We start from the raw sequence: 20,705 nt of genomic DNA on the forward strand, positions 1-20,705 counted from the left end.
ACCAGAAACATGAAACTTATTTAAGGCACACTGATATATTCTAATTTCTTTCTCTCTCTAGTATAAAATATGGAACAGGAATAAATTAGGACTTGTATTACAGGTTCTTACACTACTTGATCTATGCCTGTGTAAACCATTTCCATTAACTATTTTCCTAATTTTGCCACCAGGTGGAATACTTTGAGAAGTGAGAGTCTGAAAAGGCAGCACACAGAAGGGAGATAGATCTAAGGTGCAAAGAAGAAAACTAGATAGAATTTTGTCCCTGTGCAACAGATTAAGCTTGTTCACTCCCTTCTTTAGTGTCAAGATAAACAACGTTGGGCATGAGCTGGATACATAAGACAAGAGTAGTGGGAGTCTGAGGACCTCTAGGTTATAGACCTGAAAACAAGGAAGATAACAGGGGGTTAACAAACTTTTTTTGTTTGTGCAAACACTGATAAAGAACAAGAGTTGAAGGCTTTGGAGTATAAGATAGTAATTTTTTATTGCAAAAAGAAAAAAATTAGAAGATGTGTGTCAGGAGGAAGAAAAAGATGTGTTTCCTACAGATTCCCTCACTCTGCCCATTTCAAGGAGAAAAAAAAAATATTTATTCTCTAACAGAACAACCCATTTTAAATGGTAGGTCTAACTCACTGCCAGTTGCAGTGGTTTAAGTGTGCCAGGCTGCCCCTTAATTACAGTAAGTTAATTTTTTTTAGAGCAGTTTTTCAATTTTAAAAATGAAGCCTGCTTTGGGGCAACTACAATAAGCAAGTTACAAAGGATAAGGCTAAAATGTAACTTTATTAAATGCCAAAGGCCTCTGTTATGTAACATCACCACTGCCAAAACAAGAAGCGTCACAGAAGACAAAGCACAGCAAGTTTAACTAACTGCAGCAGACTTCTTAAGAGCAGCAGCAGAAACTTCTTGCATAAATATCCTTATAACAAATGTCATCTACAAACGCAAGAATTACTACCTGAGTCTATATCCCTCACAGGAACTAAAATACTCAGACAGTAAAACAACAGATGTAATACAGAGGCAAACTCAACACAGCCTGTAGATCCTGTTCGCTGCTGGACATTACTGCTTCAAATAAAATCTGAGTGCTGTAAGAGCACACAGCTGCTACATCTGTGGTAAATACAAACACACATTAGCAGTACCTGGTCACTTATGCACATTACAGTAACTACTTAAGTCTTCAGCACTTCTCTTTTTCTTTGAACTTCTGATTAACAGATCACCCAACTACTAATTCACATTTACACTTTCAGTACTAAGAAAGTTCCAAATTAAATGATAGCAATATTAAAATGTTACTTGTTATGATAGCAATATTAAAATGTTACAAGTTATTTAAGAAGAAACTTATAAAGTTAACATTACATTTGATCATTTTTCTTCTGAAGATTTATGGACTGACTTAGATTTTTGGCATACAAATACCAAACTTTTATAACGTTATAACACTATTTCACAGCTTCAGTTATTTCTGGGCATGGAAAATAAGAAGGTTACTTCTGGCAAAATCTAAGACTGAGCCCAGAAGGTGTACTTACCTAAACCAAACCTCGATCACACAGCATGCTCTCAACAAAAATCAAACCTTTGGTGTCAGTTGTGTTGCTTGTAAAATAAAGCTAACCAACTACATTAAAAGAGTCATGGGAGAAGTTTCTACATTATAAATAAGGCAGGGAATTGAGAAAACACAAGCAGACAAGACCCAGTAAAATCAGCAATTGACTGTCACTCATGGAATCTGCTCTTGCATATCTAGCTACTTTGAAGCAACACTCCTCATGTGACAATGGTGACAGGGGGAAATTATCTGAACCGCAAATTATGAAGGCAGACATTAATCTGGACGTAATTACTCTGAACCGACTTTACCACATGAATACAGAAACAGGAAGGAGCTCTTGCAATGGTGACAAGAGAAATGTATGAAAGTTTCCTGTAGAGCTTGTCGGAAGGCTACCACTACTCATACCGCAAGACCCATTTAATGTCTGTTTTTCAGTCTTGGCCTCACCAGGATTATACATCTTTCTTCAAACTTCAGAAACCATGACAAAGCACTAGACAAGTCTAAGCCCATTACTTCAGCTGCTCAGTCATGAAACAAATCCTGTTCTGCTGTACACGGGCTCAGGGTAAGAGCTGCAACGAGTCTCATTTGGTATATTCATATGTAATTTTGACTGAACTTGAGTAGATGCACTAAGGACCCTACTCTAGTAAATTAATCAAGAAACTCTCTAGGTGGTACTGCAATTCATAGGAGTATGCCTCAGCAAACATTATTTTTTTTTTTTTTTTTTTTTTTTTAAGGTCAAAAAGCAGCTACACACAAACATTACTTTTGATGCCACAATTTAACAATTTATATCACTTACTACTGACCTAGAGATCTCTATGCAAATATTAAATACTAAAATATCATAGTGGTCATGTCTGGGAAATACTTAAAACTGCTATTGCAGGCTTAGTAACTGCATAGCTTGGACTTTGTGAATCTTCTGGCAAGGTCCATGTGGTGAGAGATCCTCCCCCTCCTCCTCCACAGAGCAGACAATGTCATATCTGACCAGCAGCTCTGTGATGACAGGCAGAATTGACACCCAGCAATACAGCACTCCTGGGCCAACCCTCTTACATCCAGCACCAGAAACCACTGACTTAGGCCACTGCAACATATACAGTAAAAGAAAGGGGAAAAAAACCCAAGAAATCAACCAACCAACACAACAAAACCAAAACACAAACAAAAAACCAACCACCACCACTACCCGCCCTCCCCCCCCCCCAAAAAAAAAAAAACAAAAAAAAAACTCCAGTGCTTCCAACACCTAACCCATGGAGCTATGTACAGTTTTAACACAGAGGATATAGGACAGCTTCTCAGCTCCCACTTTAGATACATGACTATACTGATGTTCATCCAGCAAAGCTAGTGCACTCTTGTTCTGTGAATAAGGTGGCATTTAAAAGAAAACACACAACTCATAGGCAAAATGCAAACACCTTTAAGTTTTGCCTCTTTTTGGCAGAATTGCATTGTGAATGTATCACCTTTATGCAACTATATGGTAAATTACATAAGCCAAGTATTCAGACAAGCACCAGCTGTATTTAAAAGACCACAATGGTCTTTTAAAATAAAGGGCAGGTTAACAAGTTATTTTAATTATTTTAAAAATTTTAAGAGGAAGAAAATGCTTAGTACAAAGCTTTCTCCAGCTAGCTACCTTTAAGAATTCATTTTATAAACAAAGCTGATCTAAGAGGGTATAAAGAACAAAGTAAACTTTAGCATAGCATAGAAAAAAGTCTGCTGGACATTTAGGAAAATGCTACTGCAAAGCTCTACTTTAGAGCACCAAATCTCTGTTTAAAATACCAATACTTACCACACAGCTTTTAAAGTGACTATTTAACTTGGCTCATTTGCTGAACAATATAAACAAGTGGTCAGAGACACAAACCTTTCACCATAAAAGGATCACCAAACATTTGAAAAAAATATGTTTTTTCCTTATTTCTGACAAAATAGCTTTGTCCTAATATCTGGGTACATATACGTATTTTTTAATCTATTTGTAATAAACTTTTCCCAAATAATAATGCTTTAAACCCTTACATTGTGACAGTTACCTTCTTCACCTTACAGAATCACACAATAGTTTGGGTTGGAAGGGACCTTTAAAGGTCATCTAGTCCAACTCCCCAGCCATACGCAGGGACATCTTCAACTCAATCAGGCTGTTCAGAGCCCTGTCCAACTGACATTGGATCTTTCCAGACATGGGGTACCTACCACCTCTCTAGGCAGCCTCTTTCAGTGTTTTACCACCATCACTGTATAAAATGTCTTCCTTATATCCAGTCTAAATATACCCTCTTTTAGTTTAAAACCATTACCCCTTGTCCTGTCACAACAGGTCCTGCTAAAAAGGGTCTCCACCTTTCTTATAAACCCCCTTCAAGTACTGGAAGGCTGCTATAAGGTCTCCCCAGGGCCTTCTCCGGGTTGAACACCACTAACTCTCTCAGCCTTTCCTCATAGGAGAGGTGTTTCATCCCTCAGATCATTTTTGTGACCCTCCTCTAGACTCTCTCCAACAGGTCCATGTCCTTCTTATGTTGGGGGCCCCAGAGCTGGACACAGTATTCCAGGTGGGGTCTCACCAGCACAGAGGTGGGGAATCACCGCCCTTGACCTGCTGGTCATGCTTCTTTTGATGTGGCCCAAGATATAGCTGGCTTTCTGAGCTGTGAGCACACCTTGCCAGTTCATGTCCAGCCTTTCATACCCCCAAAAGTCCTTCTCAGCAGGGCTGCTCTCAATCTGTTCATCTTGCAGCCTGTATCAATACCGAGAGGGTTGCCCCGACCCAGGTGCAGGACCCTGCACTTGGCCTTGCTGAACCTCATGAGGTTCACATAGGCACACTTCTTGAGCTTGTCCAGGTGCTTGGCATCAGAACTGGCAGTCTGAGTTTATCTTTATTTTACCAGACTTGCTTCAGAATGATTAAACACAGTCAAGGGAAAGGGAAGAACAAATGCATACATGTTGCTAAAGGTTTATGAAGACATTTGTCACAGCTCACAAAATTGTTTTTTATAAAAAAAACTATCTAAAGCAATTTTTCTATGAAAGAATTTATCCAAACCAATAATGAACTTAGGGAAAGAACATACCTGGAACAATAAACATCCATGTGCACATATTAAAAGCATGCATTTCATATGGGAATTATATTTTTGTTGTATTCTTTCACGGCATTAAATACTTGAAAAAAATTTTCTACACTTAACTGTAGTATCTAAATTCAACCCTCCACAATTTAATGGGATATTAAACAGAGATCACATTAACCTTCAGATCTTTTCTCAAATGTAGATATAAGCCATAGAATATGCACAAAACTGATAGCTTAATAGTCTAATACTACCTATTACTGTACTTGAGGCATTGTTTGCAGATATTAGTCGTGGCACTTTCAGTAGGCATCAATATTTAGTAAGAAAGCTACTTAAAATTACATGAAAAAGGTTTCCAGCTGGTTTGCTTTGTTTTAATAAATGTTATATGAATTAGTTACATGTAAAAGCCACAGAAACCAGTCCCATTCTTATAAGAAAACTGCATGCAGCAAAATAAGTTTCTTCCAAGAGTTTCTTCACACTAGTTCAGCCAATTACTGTACTGAAGTTTGCATATTAAATTATTTGTCTTGAGGAGTAGCAGTATATTGATCCCACTGCTTTACACACTGTACAAATACAGCACACTCTCCATATCGACCTCAAAGCAGACACAGGAAGAGATACAAGAGAAAAATCAGTGAAGAAGATTAGGTAAAAAGGTAAGGATTAAACAGCATTAGGAACAGAAGACTATAGAATAATGGCAAGTAGATTTTACTAACAGACAAGTCAAAAGAAAGCAGTCCTCCAAACTGACATTAGTTGTGTATACCACAGAAATAAATCACATATTCAAACTGTAATTCAAATAGTGCATTACTCATCTCAAAGATTTTCCTGTAAAACAACACTCTAGTCAAAAATTAATTTATACACTATTTCAGTTCATTTACTCTACAGAAATTAACTTGATCTTGTAAGCATCCATTCAAATTTAAAACATCCATATTATTGCAGAATCTGATATCTACTCCTTCTGAATATACAATATCATAAAATGTTGAATAATTCTTTTTTTAGTCTTAGTAATGTTGACATCTACCCGTTACTACTGAGCGTAACGCTTTCTCTTTCACACCTTTCAATCTTGTACAGAAATGCTGCAGACTACCAGCAAAAACAGTTGATAATTTTAACTCCCCTTTTACCCTATAAATGCAACCAATATTTCAGTCAATTAAACCTAATCTTCTTAGCCTATGAAATGATTGACAGTTATGTAACTAACGATATCTAATTTTAGTTTCTATGCTTCTATTTTTGGTAAAGATCTGGGAGAATGGCATACAGCTGAGAAACATTTTGTATCTGTTCTTTTTAGAAGGAAAGCCCTGAAAATAAAATTCAACAAATACTCTATTCTCCAGTAAGCAGAGAACTAAGCACACTGAAAACAGCCCTATTAAAAATGCAAATTTTGAATACAGCAGCAAAGATCTAATTAAAGAAGTCTCCAATTTTTTTTAGATGTATCACAACAGAAGCTAAATGAAACTTAATATTTCACTGCTAGGCAGAACTGAGAATACTAAGTCTCAGAACTATTTTGTTTTAAAAGTAGAGGAGATGCTGAGTGAACTGCTTGAAAGAATGGAAAGCCACTTTGTTACAAATACAGCTAAAGCGAACAAACAGACTTTTCTATCAAAGCAATCAAACAAGAAAATGTTTCAATTATGTGTATTTTTCAGACACATATTACAGCAATATCTCAGGACAATATATTATTTACCCTTTCCAAACAGCCTCTTCACTCATGCTATTTAACCTAGTAGCCTCTAAGAGCAACAAACACATTTTACTACCGTGTGTAAGATGACCATTCACAGCGGCACGAACCTTATTTCAGACTGAAACTTATGGGAAAATGAAAGATCTTTGCTTTAAAATTCAACTATGTCAAGATGCTTTACTGGTCTTCATTTACTTAATTTTGTCTGGAATACTACATAACTTTTCAATGTGAAAACAAAAAAGTGACACAAAAATCCATTCCATTGGGTTTTCTGTGATTTAGTGTTTACTGATCTAAACCAATCTACAGCTTAATTATTTGTTATGCATCATAAACAAACAAAAAATCATTTCAAAAACATGGAGAACCCCAGTTATGTTAACTGGGTTTCCTTAGTTCTTATCCATGATTATTTTATTAGCTTTCAGGTTAAAAGACCTCCAGTAATAAAGCTACAGAACACTAACAGTCTTATTGTAGCAGCTGTCAAAAATAAAGAACAAGGAGTTGAAGCACAAATAGTTTCCGGACTAGAAGTACATTTGGTTATTGTGGATTGTCTTAAAGACAACTGGTAAGAGCTACAGTGAATGTCCAGAGCAAGAGACCGTCTACAGTCTAGTACTATCAAACCCTAGCAGAACAGCAAGACTCTTCAAAGAACAATGTCGAATTCATTAAACATAATCAATGACGAGGCTCTTAGTCTCCAAATGAGGAGAGGGGGGAGAAAAAAAAAAAAAGGCGGGGAAGCTTCAAAGTAACCAACTATTTAAGAAGTAACCAGAGCAATACCTGAAGTTTGATCTTTATAGGTAAAATTACTTAATCTTTGGCATGTGTGCTACTTCTTCATTCATTGATTAGGAATTATAATTACAGCAACCTGTAGCTTACAGACAGAAATCCATGACATTTTTCAAGAAGTATAATCAATTTGAATTCATTTCTTAACGGCTCCTTTCACTTACCTTCCTTCTAAGATCTCACATGAGCCTACATCGTCAGGAGACATACGAGAACAGCCCAACATATGAGAACTCTTTATATAAAGGCCCTCACACAAAAGGAAAAACAATTTTCATCTTGGGCATGAGTCCTGCTTCTTTCCTAAGACGTGGTAGGTAATTTCCATATCTAGGGTGGATTGTGAGCTCTCCCAACACCTCTGCAATCTCAGTTCTAAGGATATTGCTTTTCTTGTGAACAACCCTAAAACTGTATTACCTACGATTTTCTCAGGTCCTTAAAATAGAGGGAACCCTGCCTGCCTAAATTTCATGGTTCAAATCCCCAAATTTAAAAAGAAGTAACCTCCCTCAGGCTGCTTTTTTTTCTAGTCATCACTTCTGTGACTTCACTGCTCTGTAGCTGCATGGAGTTGGGGTCCTGAGGAACCATATGAGCTAACAGTGACTGTTTGCCTCATTCTTAAAATACAATTTTCCAGTTGAGACACTCTATCAAAGACACTATACAATTATCATAGCCAGGGCTCAAAAAGGTCAGAAAACAGTACACTGCTAATTCATTTTCCTGCCCTTATTAGTGCAGCTTTCTGTAAGAAGAGTGCGGGATATGAGTAACTATTTCCAACTTCAGAAAGTGCTACGATATTGCCCCCAAGCCACAGTGGGGAAAAGTAGAAATTACAGAAACAATACAGTAAGGCCAGTTGGTCAGTAGATCAAGAGCAAAGCTCACAACAGAACTTCTAGTCCTTGGGCAGTCCCATGCTAACGCTATTCATTAAGCATTCTTAGTAATAGATCTGCCCTGCTTCTAATCTACTACCTCAGTGAAACACCAGTAAACAAAGCAAGCCTGAAGGCTATTACATAAACACATTTAAGTTTAATAGAAATAATCTCCCCTGACAATTCAGTTCCCTTTCTGAATGCTTTCCTCACTGGATACAAAGGGAAGAGACAACCAAAAGTCATTTAACACATGGCAGATGAAATCCTGAGCAATCAGTATTAAGTCAACAGCAAAAGAATCAATTTGCTGAATAGTTATCTCCTGAAAGAACTCTAGAACGATTATCAAACCAAAAATTGGATATTCCCCCCCGCCAGACAGAATATAGATGAACCCTTATCTCAGCTGAAGCAAGATGAATAGGAGACTGCAAATATTGCTTATTTCCTCACTTCAACACTTACCTTCTGGGTTATACCCTCCACCATGGTAAAACTACCACCTAACTTAGTGCTGTTGCTGTCACAGACACTTCACACATGTTCTGTCTTCCCCTACTAAATCCTCCAGCAAATCCTTCCACTGATTCTCACAGACATTGAGTCAGGCTCAAATTATGCTTCCATTAACCACTGTATGTCTTCTCATCTCCAAGTCAGCAATCCTTGAAAAGTCATTCTTCCTGCCAGCCAAATGGGCTCTAAATTCACTGTGGTTTATAAGTATTATCCCCGTCTCCATGTGTGCTTCATGCAATCTGCAGTACCAAGCTTTCTTGACCTTTTTCCACACTTTGGTATTAAACTATCTCAACTCCATTTGTACATTAACAGATCTCATGAAATCTAGAAAGGGCAGAGTCAGAACAACCAGAACTGTTATAAGATCACCACTCTAAAGCGTGAAAACCCTGTTAGATTTAGATGAGTAAGAAAACAGCTACTTACTGGTTTCGGCATTTTTCTTGTTTTCTTTAGTCTCTTGTCCACTTAAGTCTTCAGCAAGCTCTTTGTCCCCTTCTGTCAAAAACAAAAGGGTTGTTTTTAAATTAATCAAAACAGAGTTCATGTACATCAAATAGTACAAATTCCAAAGCTGATAAACAAGTGCTCTACATGTACAAAATACACTTTTCAGTAGATGACATAAATAAAAAGCAAGTTAGCCAGTACCATAATCTACCTGTCTCTAAGTAGTAACCTTTCTAGTTTTTGTAGAAGTTTAATCCACTAATGTTAGAATAAAGAGACAACAGTTCCCCGAGTAATACAAATTCTTTTTAAAACTTTTGCAGACACCATCTAGGATTAAAAACCTTTAATGTTATTTACGAGGAAGTAGAATTTGCACAAGGAACTCCAAAGCTGCAATTCAATCCGTCAACTCTAGTCAAACTTGAAACATCATGAAACAAAGAAAAAAACCTAACAATTTTAAAGCATCAAAACTGCATTTCATGTCTATAAAAGCACTCTCTTCTCTCAGTGAAGGAATGATACAGTCATTTTCCCAGAAGAAATGTGAGTACACCATCACAGTAAAAAAGGAAGAAAATCTGCTCTGCTTAAAATAGAGCACCTTTTTTTAAAGAGGAAAGACTGTAAGTTATGTCTACATGGTAATGAAAGTATTCACTATTGTGTTCTGTGCCAAAAAGGTTTTACACCTTGAAAAAAAATATGCTTGCAATGTTATTGGTTGATAGCATCCTGACTCCTTTTCAGTTTGTTCTAACTCAGGATGAACAAACAGCTGGTCAGCTTCTTGCACACCTTTAAAGTAATGACTTCCACAAATCAGTCCTGCTGCTGGTCTGCAGAGAGTACCAAAGATGGCACTGTCTTCAGAAATAATATTAACTGGAATTACATTTATAATAGAAAAAATGAAAGTGACTACTCAGAATAATCCAAGATTCTGGTATTATAACTCCATGACTGCATCAGATGAGTAAAATTTTTAGAAGAGCTTAAAAAAAAAAAAAATATATATATATATAAGGAGAAAAACAAAACATGTAATTAACTTATCAAAAGCAAACTTTTGTATAAATTATTTCTCAAAGGAAAATGCAAATATAAAGTATTGTTACATATATTTACAGAAGTAGTTCTTTTTCCTTGCTTCTCGGCAATAAAAAAATACATTAAATGTTAAAACATTTGCACAGCAACCTGAGGAGCACTAGCATTTCATTTTTTCTTTTTCTAATAGAGATATGTTTGAAAAGAGGGTCTGGGGAAAAAATAAAAAAAAAAGAGATAAAGATGAAAACAATTTAAGAAGCATTAATGTTTTTGGTACATAAAGAAAAACAAATGTTAAGACTAAAGATTACAGAAAGAGAGGTCTAATGGTGTAATGCAGATATGGAGTAAATTTTGTTGAATGAAAAAACAGCCTGAAAAAATTAAAACAGTATCTTTAAATTATATTATTATATAATTAATGTAGCACAACTATAAAGCTATAATACATTGCCTACCATAAAGACAATTATCTTCCAGTAATTTTTTTTTTTAATTACAGAAGATGTTCTAAAGTATTAGACAGTATCATTAAGACTACTGTTCTAAGTTCTTGTTTGATATATTCTTGAAAAATATGAATACACTTTTCTGCAACTTCCTTTCTCCCCCCCCCCCCCCTTTTTTATTGACCATAAAAGCTTTCAGGGGAAAAATAAAAAGTATGTTTTTTCGAGCGCTTACAAAACTGGCTTTTGATAAAATTCAACAGCACATTTCCAGTTCACAGAAGAGACTGACCTCTCTACTCCACCCTTTCCCTAATGTACACCTCAGAAAAATTGAAAGGAGTAGTAAAAATAAGCTTGGCTCTAATATCTGCTAACAGTAAGCAGGATTTTGAGCTGTAGTAGTCCCTGTGTTCACCTTTTTGACAGTAGAGGCTCATTGGTTGCAAAACTGAAGGCAGATTGAAACCCTAGAGTTAAACTCAGTTAATTAACGATGCAAAAGTTAAATTACATTCTGATCCACCATTTTATAAGTGTGCCAACTCAACAATACTAAAAGGAACAGCAAGTAGCACAATTATTTTGATATGCCTATAGTTATATTAGCATTGAAAATAAGGGGTATGGTAGGATGACTGATAAGTGAGTCCAGTCTCCAGGAGACAAATGAGAGCATATGGCACAAGGCCAAGTACTATGTTATCAACTGATTACTTTCTGAGGTCTTTCTAAGAGAGACCACATCTATCACTTTCTAAAATGACTCATACCATCATACATCATTATATCATTGCAAATTTTTCAATAAGTATGCCCCATATTCTTGCTTTGGGTTTTACCCAAACATTTTGTTAAACTTCTATCAAAGAACCCTTAATTACTTATTTGAAAACATATTTTAAAACCTTAAGGTAATTATTAAAATCAGAAACATGGCTAGAAAGTTTTATAGGATAATTCTATGTCATCAAATAACAACTGGTAGGCATGTAATTTAAATGAGTTTACAGAACTAACATTCACTGTTCACATGTGATAAAATGAAGCCATCAGCGAGAAGCAAGAATTCTCTTGTGCAAAACTCAGTAAAAATGAAGTCTGTCAGCCCCCCCAGGTCTCATGGGCCTGATAAATTATCACAGTATATGAGCAACAGAAAAAAAAAAAAAAAATCTATAGCTCAGGTATTTTTTGTTGAACTGTTTGCTGCAATATCTTTTTCTAGAGTAAAAAAATCTATCATGCCTTTAAAAAAAATAAAGAAATGTAATAAATTTAAACTATGCTGACTTGTACCACATTACAAGAAAAAAAATAAAATCACTCAACTGATAGGGTGTATAACTTAAACCATTGTTTCGGTTGTATATATAATGCAAAAAACAGCCTTTTTCTAAATATTTTCATACTAAAAACATTATGCAAATTCAAAATAGTATATTCACACAAAAGCTTTGCAACTAAGTATTATATGTATATAAAAATCAAGTTCACAAATCTTAAAACTGTGCAAAAATTGAAATCAAATAAGCACTGAATAGAAAAATAACACCCTATCTTCTCCAATTATTGGCACCAGCTAACATTAAAAACAAAACAAATATAAGGAAAATATTTGGCCAAAAGAAACCAAAAAATCACTGCCAGACAAAATATTGTGCATCTCCACTATTATTACTGGAGTTCATTTCTGTTACTTAGGCGTTTCCAATAAATTTATATTTAGTGGATGCAATCATAGCAGTTTTACTAAATTTTTATCTTTGAAACAATTAATTACTTACTTTTATCTTAACACTCATATGAAATGGCATTGCAAATAGAGGGGAAAAAAAAGAAAACAACACCAAAAAACCCCAGCCAACTGGGATTGGGAAGGATATCCCTGTCACTTCCTGCATTCTGAAACCAGCTTGTGACCTACTAGACATAAAGGCTCATCACTTCGGCATTTCAGTTCCCAAAGGTGCCTCTTCCAAGTCAGGATTAGCAGGGTTATGACTTTGCAAAGCTCCTACTGCTACGACACTCCAGCCCTCAAAACCTTCACAGCATATGCAGTAATCTGGACTCTGGACCAAACCACCAAAATACCATCAGGCTCCACACCACAAACAAACAAAAAAATCAGCCAGAACTTCAAAAATGCTCTTGAAATGAAGAACTGCAATTTCAAGTCATTTCAATACCAGGCAGTTTGGATTTTTAAATCAGTATCATCCATGTTTCCAGTTGTGCCACAGAAGCCAACAAATAAAGCAATTGTTGAAAGATGACAAAGAAAGCTTTCTTCAGAAAATGATGGTGCATAAAATGCTTGATGCCAAAATTCTGTCAAATAATTTATGCAGCAGCTGTTTTCAAAAGCAACATTCATAGACACAGCCACGGGGCTGAGGTCAGGTGAGGATGGGATTGGAGGCAGAAGGCTTAAGCAGGACGCCTGGCTGGCAGAGAACCAACCCTCAAAAGTGGGATCCCCATCTGACAACTTCGGACCATCTCTCAGAAGCAGGCTCTTCAGCAGCGTGCCTCCTGAGCTCTAGCAAGAGGTTCATCATCTGTTTTCCTACATACAAATGGCAGGGACCACAGAGCTTTAGCCACAGCAGTGTAGCTCACTTACAGGAATTCATTTAAAATTAATACACTTTTTCTTTTCAAAGTCTTACACCATCCCGTTTTTTGTGATACCTAAAACTTTTAGATCTTTGGGGAGGCAGCAAAATGCAACTTACAGGCCACTGTACCTGACTAACTGGTCTCGGCTTTCTACAAAAACGCCTCTCTATTCCAGAGCAGCCTGTGAATGCCTGCAGGGCAATCATCTTTTAGACTAACAGCTCCCTAATGACACACTTGCTGCAGTCCAATAAACAAGTGCATTCACCACAGACTTTACTTCTACCTACATCTTTTTCGGACAGGACAGAGAGGTCATCTACACAACTGTCTGCAATGTAAGCAAACCAAGGGGGGAAACCAAACCAAGACATCTATCTCACCAAAAAAAAAAAAAAAAAAAAAAAAAAAAAAAAAAAAAAGAGAGCTGAATTCTATAACTAGTATGAAATAATTGAGATTTCACCACTGGTAGATATCACACACAGAGCTTTACATACCGATTTTTTTTTTTTTTGAGTACTCTATCTTTACCTTCTCAAAACCACCATTTCCCCCAATCTTCCCTTCCCTGAAACACTTGAGATAGGCTTGTTGTGGCTCTGAAAAATAATTGCAATATAACCCATACAACTGTTATACATTAAATTTATTCATAGGTAATTATATTTGAAGAGTGAAGTGTTTCTTCTAAACTGGAGATCCTGAGAACTTCAGAAGTACAAATGAAAATTTGGCAGTTGCCAACACAGTAGTTAAACAAAAAACAACACAGACCAGCCAAAGAATATTTGTGCAATCCTTGCAGTTTTACCAGTTAATAAACTGGTATGCTATAGATGCGCTATACAATTTACATATAGTTAATATTTATTAAGTTTAGTAACCTTAGCTCCAATTTTTAGCTTCAAAGTACCCACAACTGCACTATTTGAAGTAACTCTTAAGATTTTGAAGAGTCCTACAATGACAGGATGGCCAGTCTTCCTACATACATCTGATATACAAGCAAAAATGGAGATTAAGAAGTGTGACTGATGCAGGTACTTTGTTGTTTCAAAGTGAAACAAACCTTTTCTAAAAATACAGTTAGCAAAGAATTATGAACTAACCAAAAATCTGGGTATATCCCATTTCAAAACCAGGTATTATGTTTTCTGAATGATGCTGTTAAGTCTCTTAGAACTAGTTCCATAAAATAAAGGAAACATGAACTGGCCACTCACATCTGTCTCCATATACACTAGCTACAGTTCTTAAAAATCAAAATGTTCTAGTGTAAAGATTATTAACTCCCTTTCTGAGCCAATGTAATATTTGTTTTTCCTTGTACTACATGACTTGAAGGTTTCATTTCACAGAGTGACAAATAAATGTCTAAAGCAGAAAGGAAAAAAAGTGTTTAAATTCAAAGCACAGCTAAGAATTAGCCTACTGGTAAAGTTAGTCCACAGATGCAGCCCTTCAATTTTGAAAGGAAAGAGTTTACCTAGGCCCCTTCAGCTCTGGAGTAAACTTGCTGAGCATGCAAGATACAATGAGTGCTGCTTTAATGGATCAGTATCTTTCAACAATCAGGACTTTCTTCAGAAGTTTGTATAACGCTTTGTTTACATTTACAGACTTGAAAATCCTCCCTTTCCTCTACTCCCACAGACTCCTAATGCTATACAAAGTGATAGGACCGCTTTGATGTATTTAACACATCCCATACAAAGAAGCAATACCTTAAATGACTTCCATCTTTACCTCTGCCAACAGAAGTACCCCTTCTCAAAAAGCCAAGCAAGATTGATGAAGAAGGCCGTATATCTATTTTGGCAATGTCTAACTTAACTTTCTTTACCAAGAACTGCCTTTTAATATAATAACCTCTCCACTTCTTACCCCCCTAATTTTGCATCTTGTAGATGGATCCATATTCTCACTCTCTTTATGGCTTTAATTTTCTGTGAACCAACTTTTTTCTGGCAGTTCCATTATCATCAAGCCCTGCAATGCTCTCTACTGCAATGGCAGAAATAGTCTGACCAGAACACTTTGTCATCTCTACAAACACTTTTACACCATTTCTTTCGGTCAGCACTCAAGAAAAACTCTCTGGACAGCTCCTGACATGTCATACCATGTCATTTTCGGTGTTTCCTAAAGCTGTTTGTTGTACTTTTACTCTCTAGTCTCCCAACCTGATAGAAGAATGAGCTGTGTCAGTTGAGCACAAAGCTTGGAAATATGCCACTGCCTTGCAAGTGTCATTTGCTGGGAGCCTGCTTATCTGGGAACATTGCACTGACTTGTAGTTTATTTTTCTCACAGCCCCTCTTATGCTACATCAATAGATCAATAGAGGTAAGGCCTATAACGCGACAGACAGTTACTACTTGTCTCTTATCTTTAACGATCAAAAAACCACCTCATCACCATAGCTATAACGTTACTGTATACCAACTCCATGTCTTCCCTCGCAACACATATTGCCCAGCAGCATTGTGCCAACACACTATATAAGAGCTGACAGCAAGAATGGTATTTCTACAGTCTTCTGAATACACGAAGTGCTGTGCAGGCAGATGCATCCTCAAAATATTTCTGTGACATAAAACATGATGACAAGCATCTCCGATGAAAACAAAACAGAGTAAGATGCAGGGACACGTCTAAGGCCTGACACAAAGCAGTCACAGAGACAGAATTAATTAAAACTCAGAACTGCAACTCCCATAACTCAATTTAAAAAAAAAGAATCTTTTTAAAAGCCTACACCAGAAAGAGGAACATGAAATACTTGTCTAGGGTGTTACACAGACTGGAATAGACAGCTTAATAGCACCTTACAACTGACGTGATTAGTTGTGTTGGCATAGAATCCAAAGAGCTATTTTTTCTTATATTCGAATTAAGAAAATGGACAAAAGAGAAGTAAATTCCACAAAGTTGAAACTAAAACCCCTTATCTGCGCTCGACTTTAAGCGGCAAGGTTAATTACAAATGCCCACGACTTGTACAAAACATTAATCCATTCAAAAAAAAAACAATGCACAAAGGCTCATTCAGAGCCACTATGCCCATTACGTCGGCCGGTACTTAAGGACTCTGAAAATGTGCATTTGTTGAAAACAATAGACAGCAACAGATGCTTCACAGCACTTGTTTATGAAGTAATTCCTTATTATTCTTCCACACCGCCACAGTCAGCTGGCCGACCCGACTGCCACATGTCTACAGTAACCTCGAGAGCCGCGACGCTCGGGGACATGAATAATGCAGAGGGGGCTGCGCGGCACGGGCGCGCCGACTGCGCGCTCCCGGGGCTTCCCCAACAAAGCGCCCGCCCGCCCGCCCGCCGCCCCCTCCCAGCCGCCGGGGTCGGCGCCCCGGGCTCCCCCTCACAGCCGCCGCCGGCGGGGAGCGCCGCGCCCCGCGCCCCAGCCCGCAATAAGTCGCCCCCCCCCCCCCCCCCCCCCAAACCCCGCTCCGCGCCCCGAAGGGCTGCGGGCGGCCTCCCCCCCACACCTCCCGCCGCCCCCGCGCTGCTCTCCGGGCAGCTCCCCCACCCACCCACCCACCCACCCGCTGCCGGCCGCTTCCCGGCGCTCCCGCCTCACCTGGGGCTCCGCTCCCCGGCCAGCGGGGCGTGCGCTCCGCGGCGTCGGGCGGAGGGGAGGGGAGGGACGGGACGAGACCCCGGGGCAGGGGGGCTGGGCGCGGCGCTCTCCGCTCCTCCTGGGGCAGGGCGGTGTCCGTCCCGCCCCCCCCGGCCGCGCAGCTCCCCGCCGGCAGCGGGGCAGGAGGCGCTGCGGGGCCGCCCCGGGCTGCTCGCCGCGCCGCCGGGGACGAGGCGCCAAGCGCGGCCGCCGCTGACAGCTCCGCAATATGGCGGCGGCCGCCACCGTTCAGATTTTCCCCCCCTATCAGATGTTGCTCGCTGCGGCCGCACTGGGCATGCGCGGCGCGGCCCGGCATGCGCGCCAGGCGGCGCGAAGCCGCTGCCCGGCGGGGGCGGAGGGGCGCGGGGGCCGGCGGCTGCGCGAGCCGTCCGCGGCTGTGGAGGAGGCGGCGGTGCTGCGGCCCGGGGAGGGGAGGGGGTGGCGAGGGCGGGCGAGGGACCGGGGCTCCCGGGGGGGAACAGCCAGGGTGAGAGACGGAGCTCCCGTGAGGGGACGGCGGCGAACACACCCACCGTGCGAGGCGGGCGGCCCCGAGGCACGCCAGAGCCCGCGCGGCGCTGCAGCCCCCGCTGCGCGCTCGGGCTGAGCCGGTGCTCGAAGAGGCGAGAGCCCCGCAGAAATTACCCGAGCCGAGCTCTGCCCGCGCGTGTCTGCTTGTAATAGTTGCTCAGCGGTAAAGCTGTCCCCGAAAAACTCTTTTGCTCGCGTAAAGGAGGGGAAGAGGAAAGGCTCTTCTGTTACCGCAACCGGGAAAAGAAAGTGTCGGGAAAACCAGAGACGGGGGAGTTGGCAGCGTGGGTGTTTTCCAGTCAAAGCCCCGCGAGGAAATAACGTGCCCTCCTTTTTGGCTGGGGAGAAAAGGGCAGGCGTGTGTTTCAGGGGCCCCGTGGGTGTGGGCGCGGGGGCAGGCCGGGTGTTGGGGCAGATAGGGTGGCGCGGAGCTGGCGGGAGCGGGGCTCGGGCTGCGGGGAGCCGGGGGCTGGGGGGGCTCTTGAGGAAAGAGAAGCCATGAGGGAGATGGCACGGAATGCCGCTTGAGTGGAGGGTGCCGACCCTGTTACCTTCTTCCATCTCATCCCAGTGACGGGACCCTCGCTCTTTTCATCTTTTCACCTCCCTCTTTTCATCACTCAGGTGGAGGAGAGAGTCACATGGGGGGCGTGGGATCACATTTTTTCATACGCATTTTTTTTATACACAGTCCCAGTGGGGACGGAGAAGAAAAGAGCAGTGAGGAGAATCCTTCTGAAGGACAGAGAGGTTGAAGCAGTCCCAGCCCCCTCCGTGCTTTCGTTGTTTATTTTTGTTTGCATGAAAGTGAAGGTGCTCCCTGAGCTCGGTGGCAACGTAGCCAGGGAGGCCAAACAGCAAAGCTCAGTGCAAAGGGATCCACTTGAGCTACCAACTCTGAGTCATGCAGCTGCTATTAATACACCTCGCCCTCTGGCTGTTTGATAAAGAAAGAAAGGTTGGGGGAAGAACTAAGAGGAATTTTCAATCAAAGCTGCTTCAAAAAGAAGAACATTTTAAGATGAATTGGAGGTTGGGAGAAGGGGAAGAAGAGGAGAGCAGCCTGGCAAACGACAAGGAAAAATCTCCCAGAGACTACGTGGGAGCTTCTCTGTTTATATATATATATATTTTTTTAATTTGTTTGGACGAAATTTAAAGAACATTCCAATAAACTAGATGACTACATAATACAAACTATGATGAAATTGAATTATATAAGATTGAGTTTAATTGCTTCTTCTAGAGGCATTTAATGAGTTTAATCGGTGATGATTTTGTGCATTTGTGTATTTCAAACAGGCATTTCTCTCACAGTCATCATCACAGAACTTGAACATCTCAGTCTATTAAAGGCATGTTCAATTTCCTCCCATGGGCCAGAATTTCAATTCCAGCTTTGTTTATGTCGTTTTGCTCCAAGGAAGATGTGACTGGCTAATTCCTCATTCTTTCTGTTCTTCATCATGGAGAACATCCTGTCTTGAAACAGAGTATTTTGCAGTTCATTAAACTTCTGAAGTGTCTTTCAGCCTCTGCAGATAGGCAGTTCCACTGACCAGCTGCCATTAATAGGCACTGTAGGTTACTCTTCCCTGTTCAGATGGCTTCTTCCAGCAGGTCAGAGTAAGATCCAAGGGAAATGAAAAAAACATATAAAAAAACACAGAAAACCAAACCCTGTTTCATTCAGTCAACTAAAGAAATTGTCTATGATTCAGTGCAGTGCACAGATAAAATGTGTTTACTTTAGTTGACTGAATTAAAGGCTCGCTTTACTTCCAAAATAGTCCATTGTGAACTGGCTCAAATGTAGGATTATTGCACTAGGGCACGGTTTCTTTACTAGTGTTGATAGCATGTGGAAGAAAGTTCCTTTCAATTTGTGCATTATCACCATAGGATATGTTTTATCAATTATCCTGTTACATGAAGAATATTATTGCTCAAAAATGGCAAGGTAAATAATAGTCTTATCTTCCTTGTCAACAGTATAATATGGTTTTCTTCTCACCTTGCTTCCTTAACAAGGTGTAAAATTGCAGTTTGTCTGATAAAACAGGGCAGTAAAAACAAAAGTGTAGTTAGAGATCGTATTCTTTTCAGCTGTGAAATTGAAACTACAGAAAGAACTACAGGCAATAAAGAGAGCTTTCAGATACCCATATCAACTTAACTTACACAGTTCTTTAAGAGGTAGGTAATAAAGATAATGATAAGAATGCCATAACTGCAAGATATAAAAGTTTGTCTTCCAGTAGTAATGCCAAAATACAGCTCTTCATTAAAAAACAGATTTTAAACTTTCGTTGCCCTGTTTGAGGAATCAAACCCAGAATCGCTTTTGAAAGTAAAGATTTATGGACCAGTGCTTCTCTTCTTTTTCAGTGCACCTGCAAAGGCATAAAGCTTTAGTCAGTGAAGACTCAGTTGTGTGTTAGAGTCTACTTTTACTAAAGCTAAATGTATAATCCCAATGGGTGTTTACTGGACAAGGCATTTTGGAAATGAGAACTAAGAAAAAAAAAATCACCTTGATGAATTGCTGAATTTTTTGGCAGCTTAAGTGGTATGCAACACACCTTTACTTTATCCCCTAATTCAATTAAGGTTTATGCCATCAGCTAGGATAGAACTGTAGTTCTGCCCATACCATGCCCCTAACATGAAAAGTTACACGTGGACTTAGCCTACAAGCCTGGAAGCTAGCCACTCGGTCTGGGAATATTTATGCATATGACTCAACACACACATACTCATCTATTAATATGTTTACAGAAGCAGACCTTACATAGTCTAAAATTATTGCAGGGTAATTTTACTATTACTAATTATATGGTCTAAAACCAATTTGTTTATTCTTTTGTTAGTATCTGAATAACAATAATAGGATGTGTTACCTTAATGGACATTAATCATATTTATTTTTCCAACAAGTACGTTAGATTGCCTTTTAAAGTCTTTGCTAGAAACAAACGGAATTGAAGGAATTTTGTGGTCATTAGATGAATCCAATTCACAGATATTTAAAATATTTGGTGAAATTAAAATAAATGTCTGAAGTAATAATTTTTATGTCTGTTGTTAAATTTGTCTGTCATTTAAAATTAAATTTATCTAATTCCAAAAAGTATTTTTCATGCATTATTAAAATACCAGATTTCAATGAAAATATAAGAGTTCCAGTAGCAACACTGAGCATTCCAAGTTGCCTTTATTGTGTGCTTATATATAGTCTCAGCTTTGATCAAGTTAAAAGGCAAAATATGGTAT

The 20,705-nt window shown here is 39.2% G+C and overlaps 1 protein-coding gene across 1 annotated transcript in view; it reads right to left on the bottom strand.

Moving 5' to 3' along the window:
- The window catches only part of RDX (radixin), a 41,512-nt gene extending 24,330 nt beyond the window's left edge, over positions 1-17,182 (bottom strand). Inside the window, exons 1-2 of the mRNA XM_042792377.1 lie at positions 16,860-17,182; positions 9,100-9,171 (exon numbers count right to left, since the gene is read on the bottom strand). Of these exons, the coding sequence (XP_042648311.1) occupies positions 9,100-9,111 (12 nt within the window). The 5' untranslated portion in view covers positions 9,112-9,171; positions 16,860-17,182. The remainder of the gene's footprint in view (positions 1-9,099; positions 9,172-16,859) is intronic.
- Between the last annotated feature and the right edge of the window lie 3,523 nt (positions 17,183-20,705).

The sequence above is a fragment of the Tyto alba genome, unplaced genomic scaffold (assembly GCF_018691265.1).
Source record: "Tyto alba isolate M040663 unplaced genomic scaffold, T.alba_DEE_v4.0 Super-Scaffold_2, whole genome shotgun sequence".
NCBI classification, from domain to species: domain Eukaryota; kingdom Metazoa; phylum Chordata; class Aves; order Strigiformes; family Tytonidae; genus Tyto; species Tyto alba.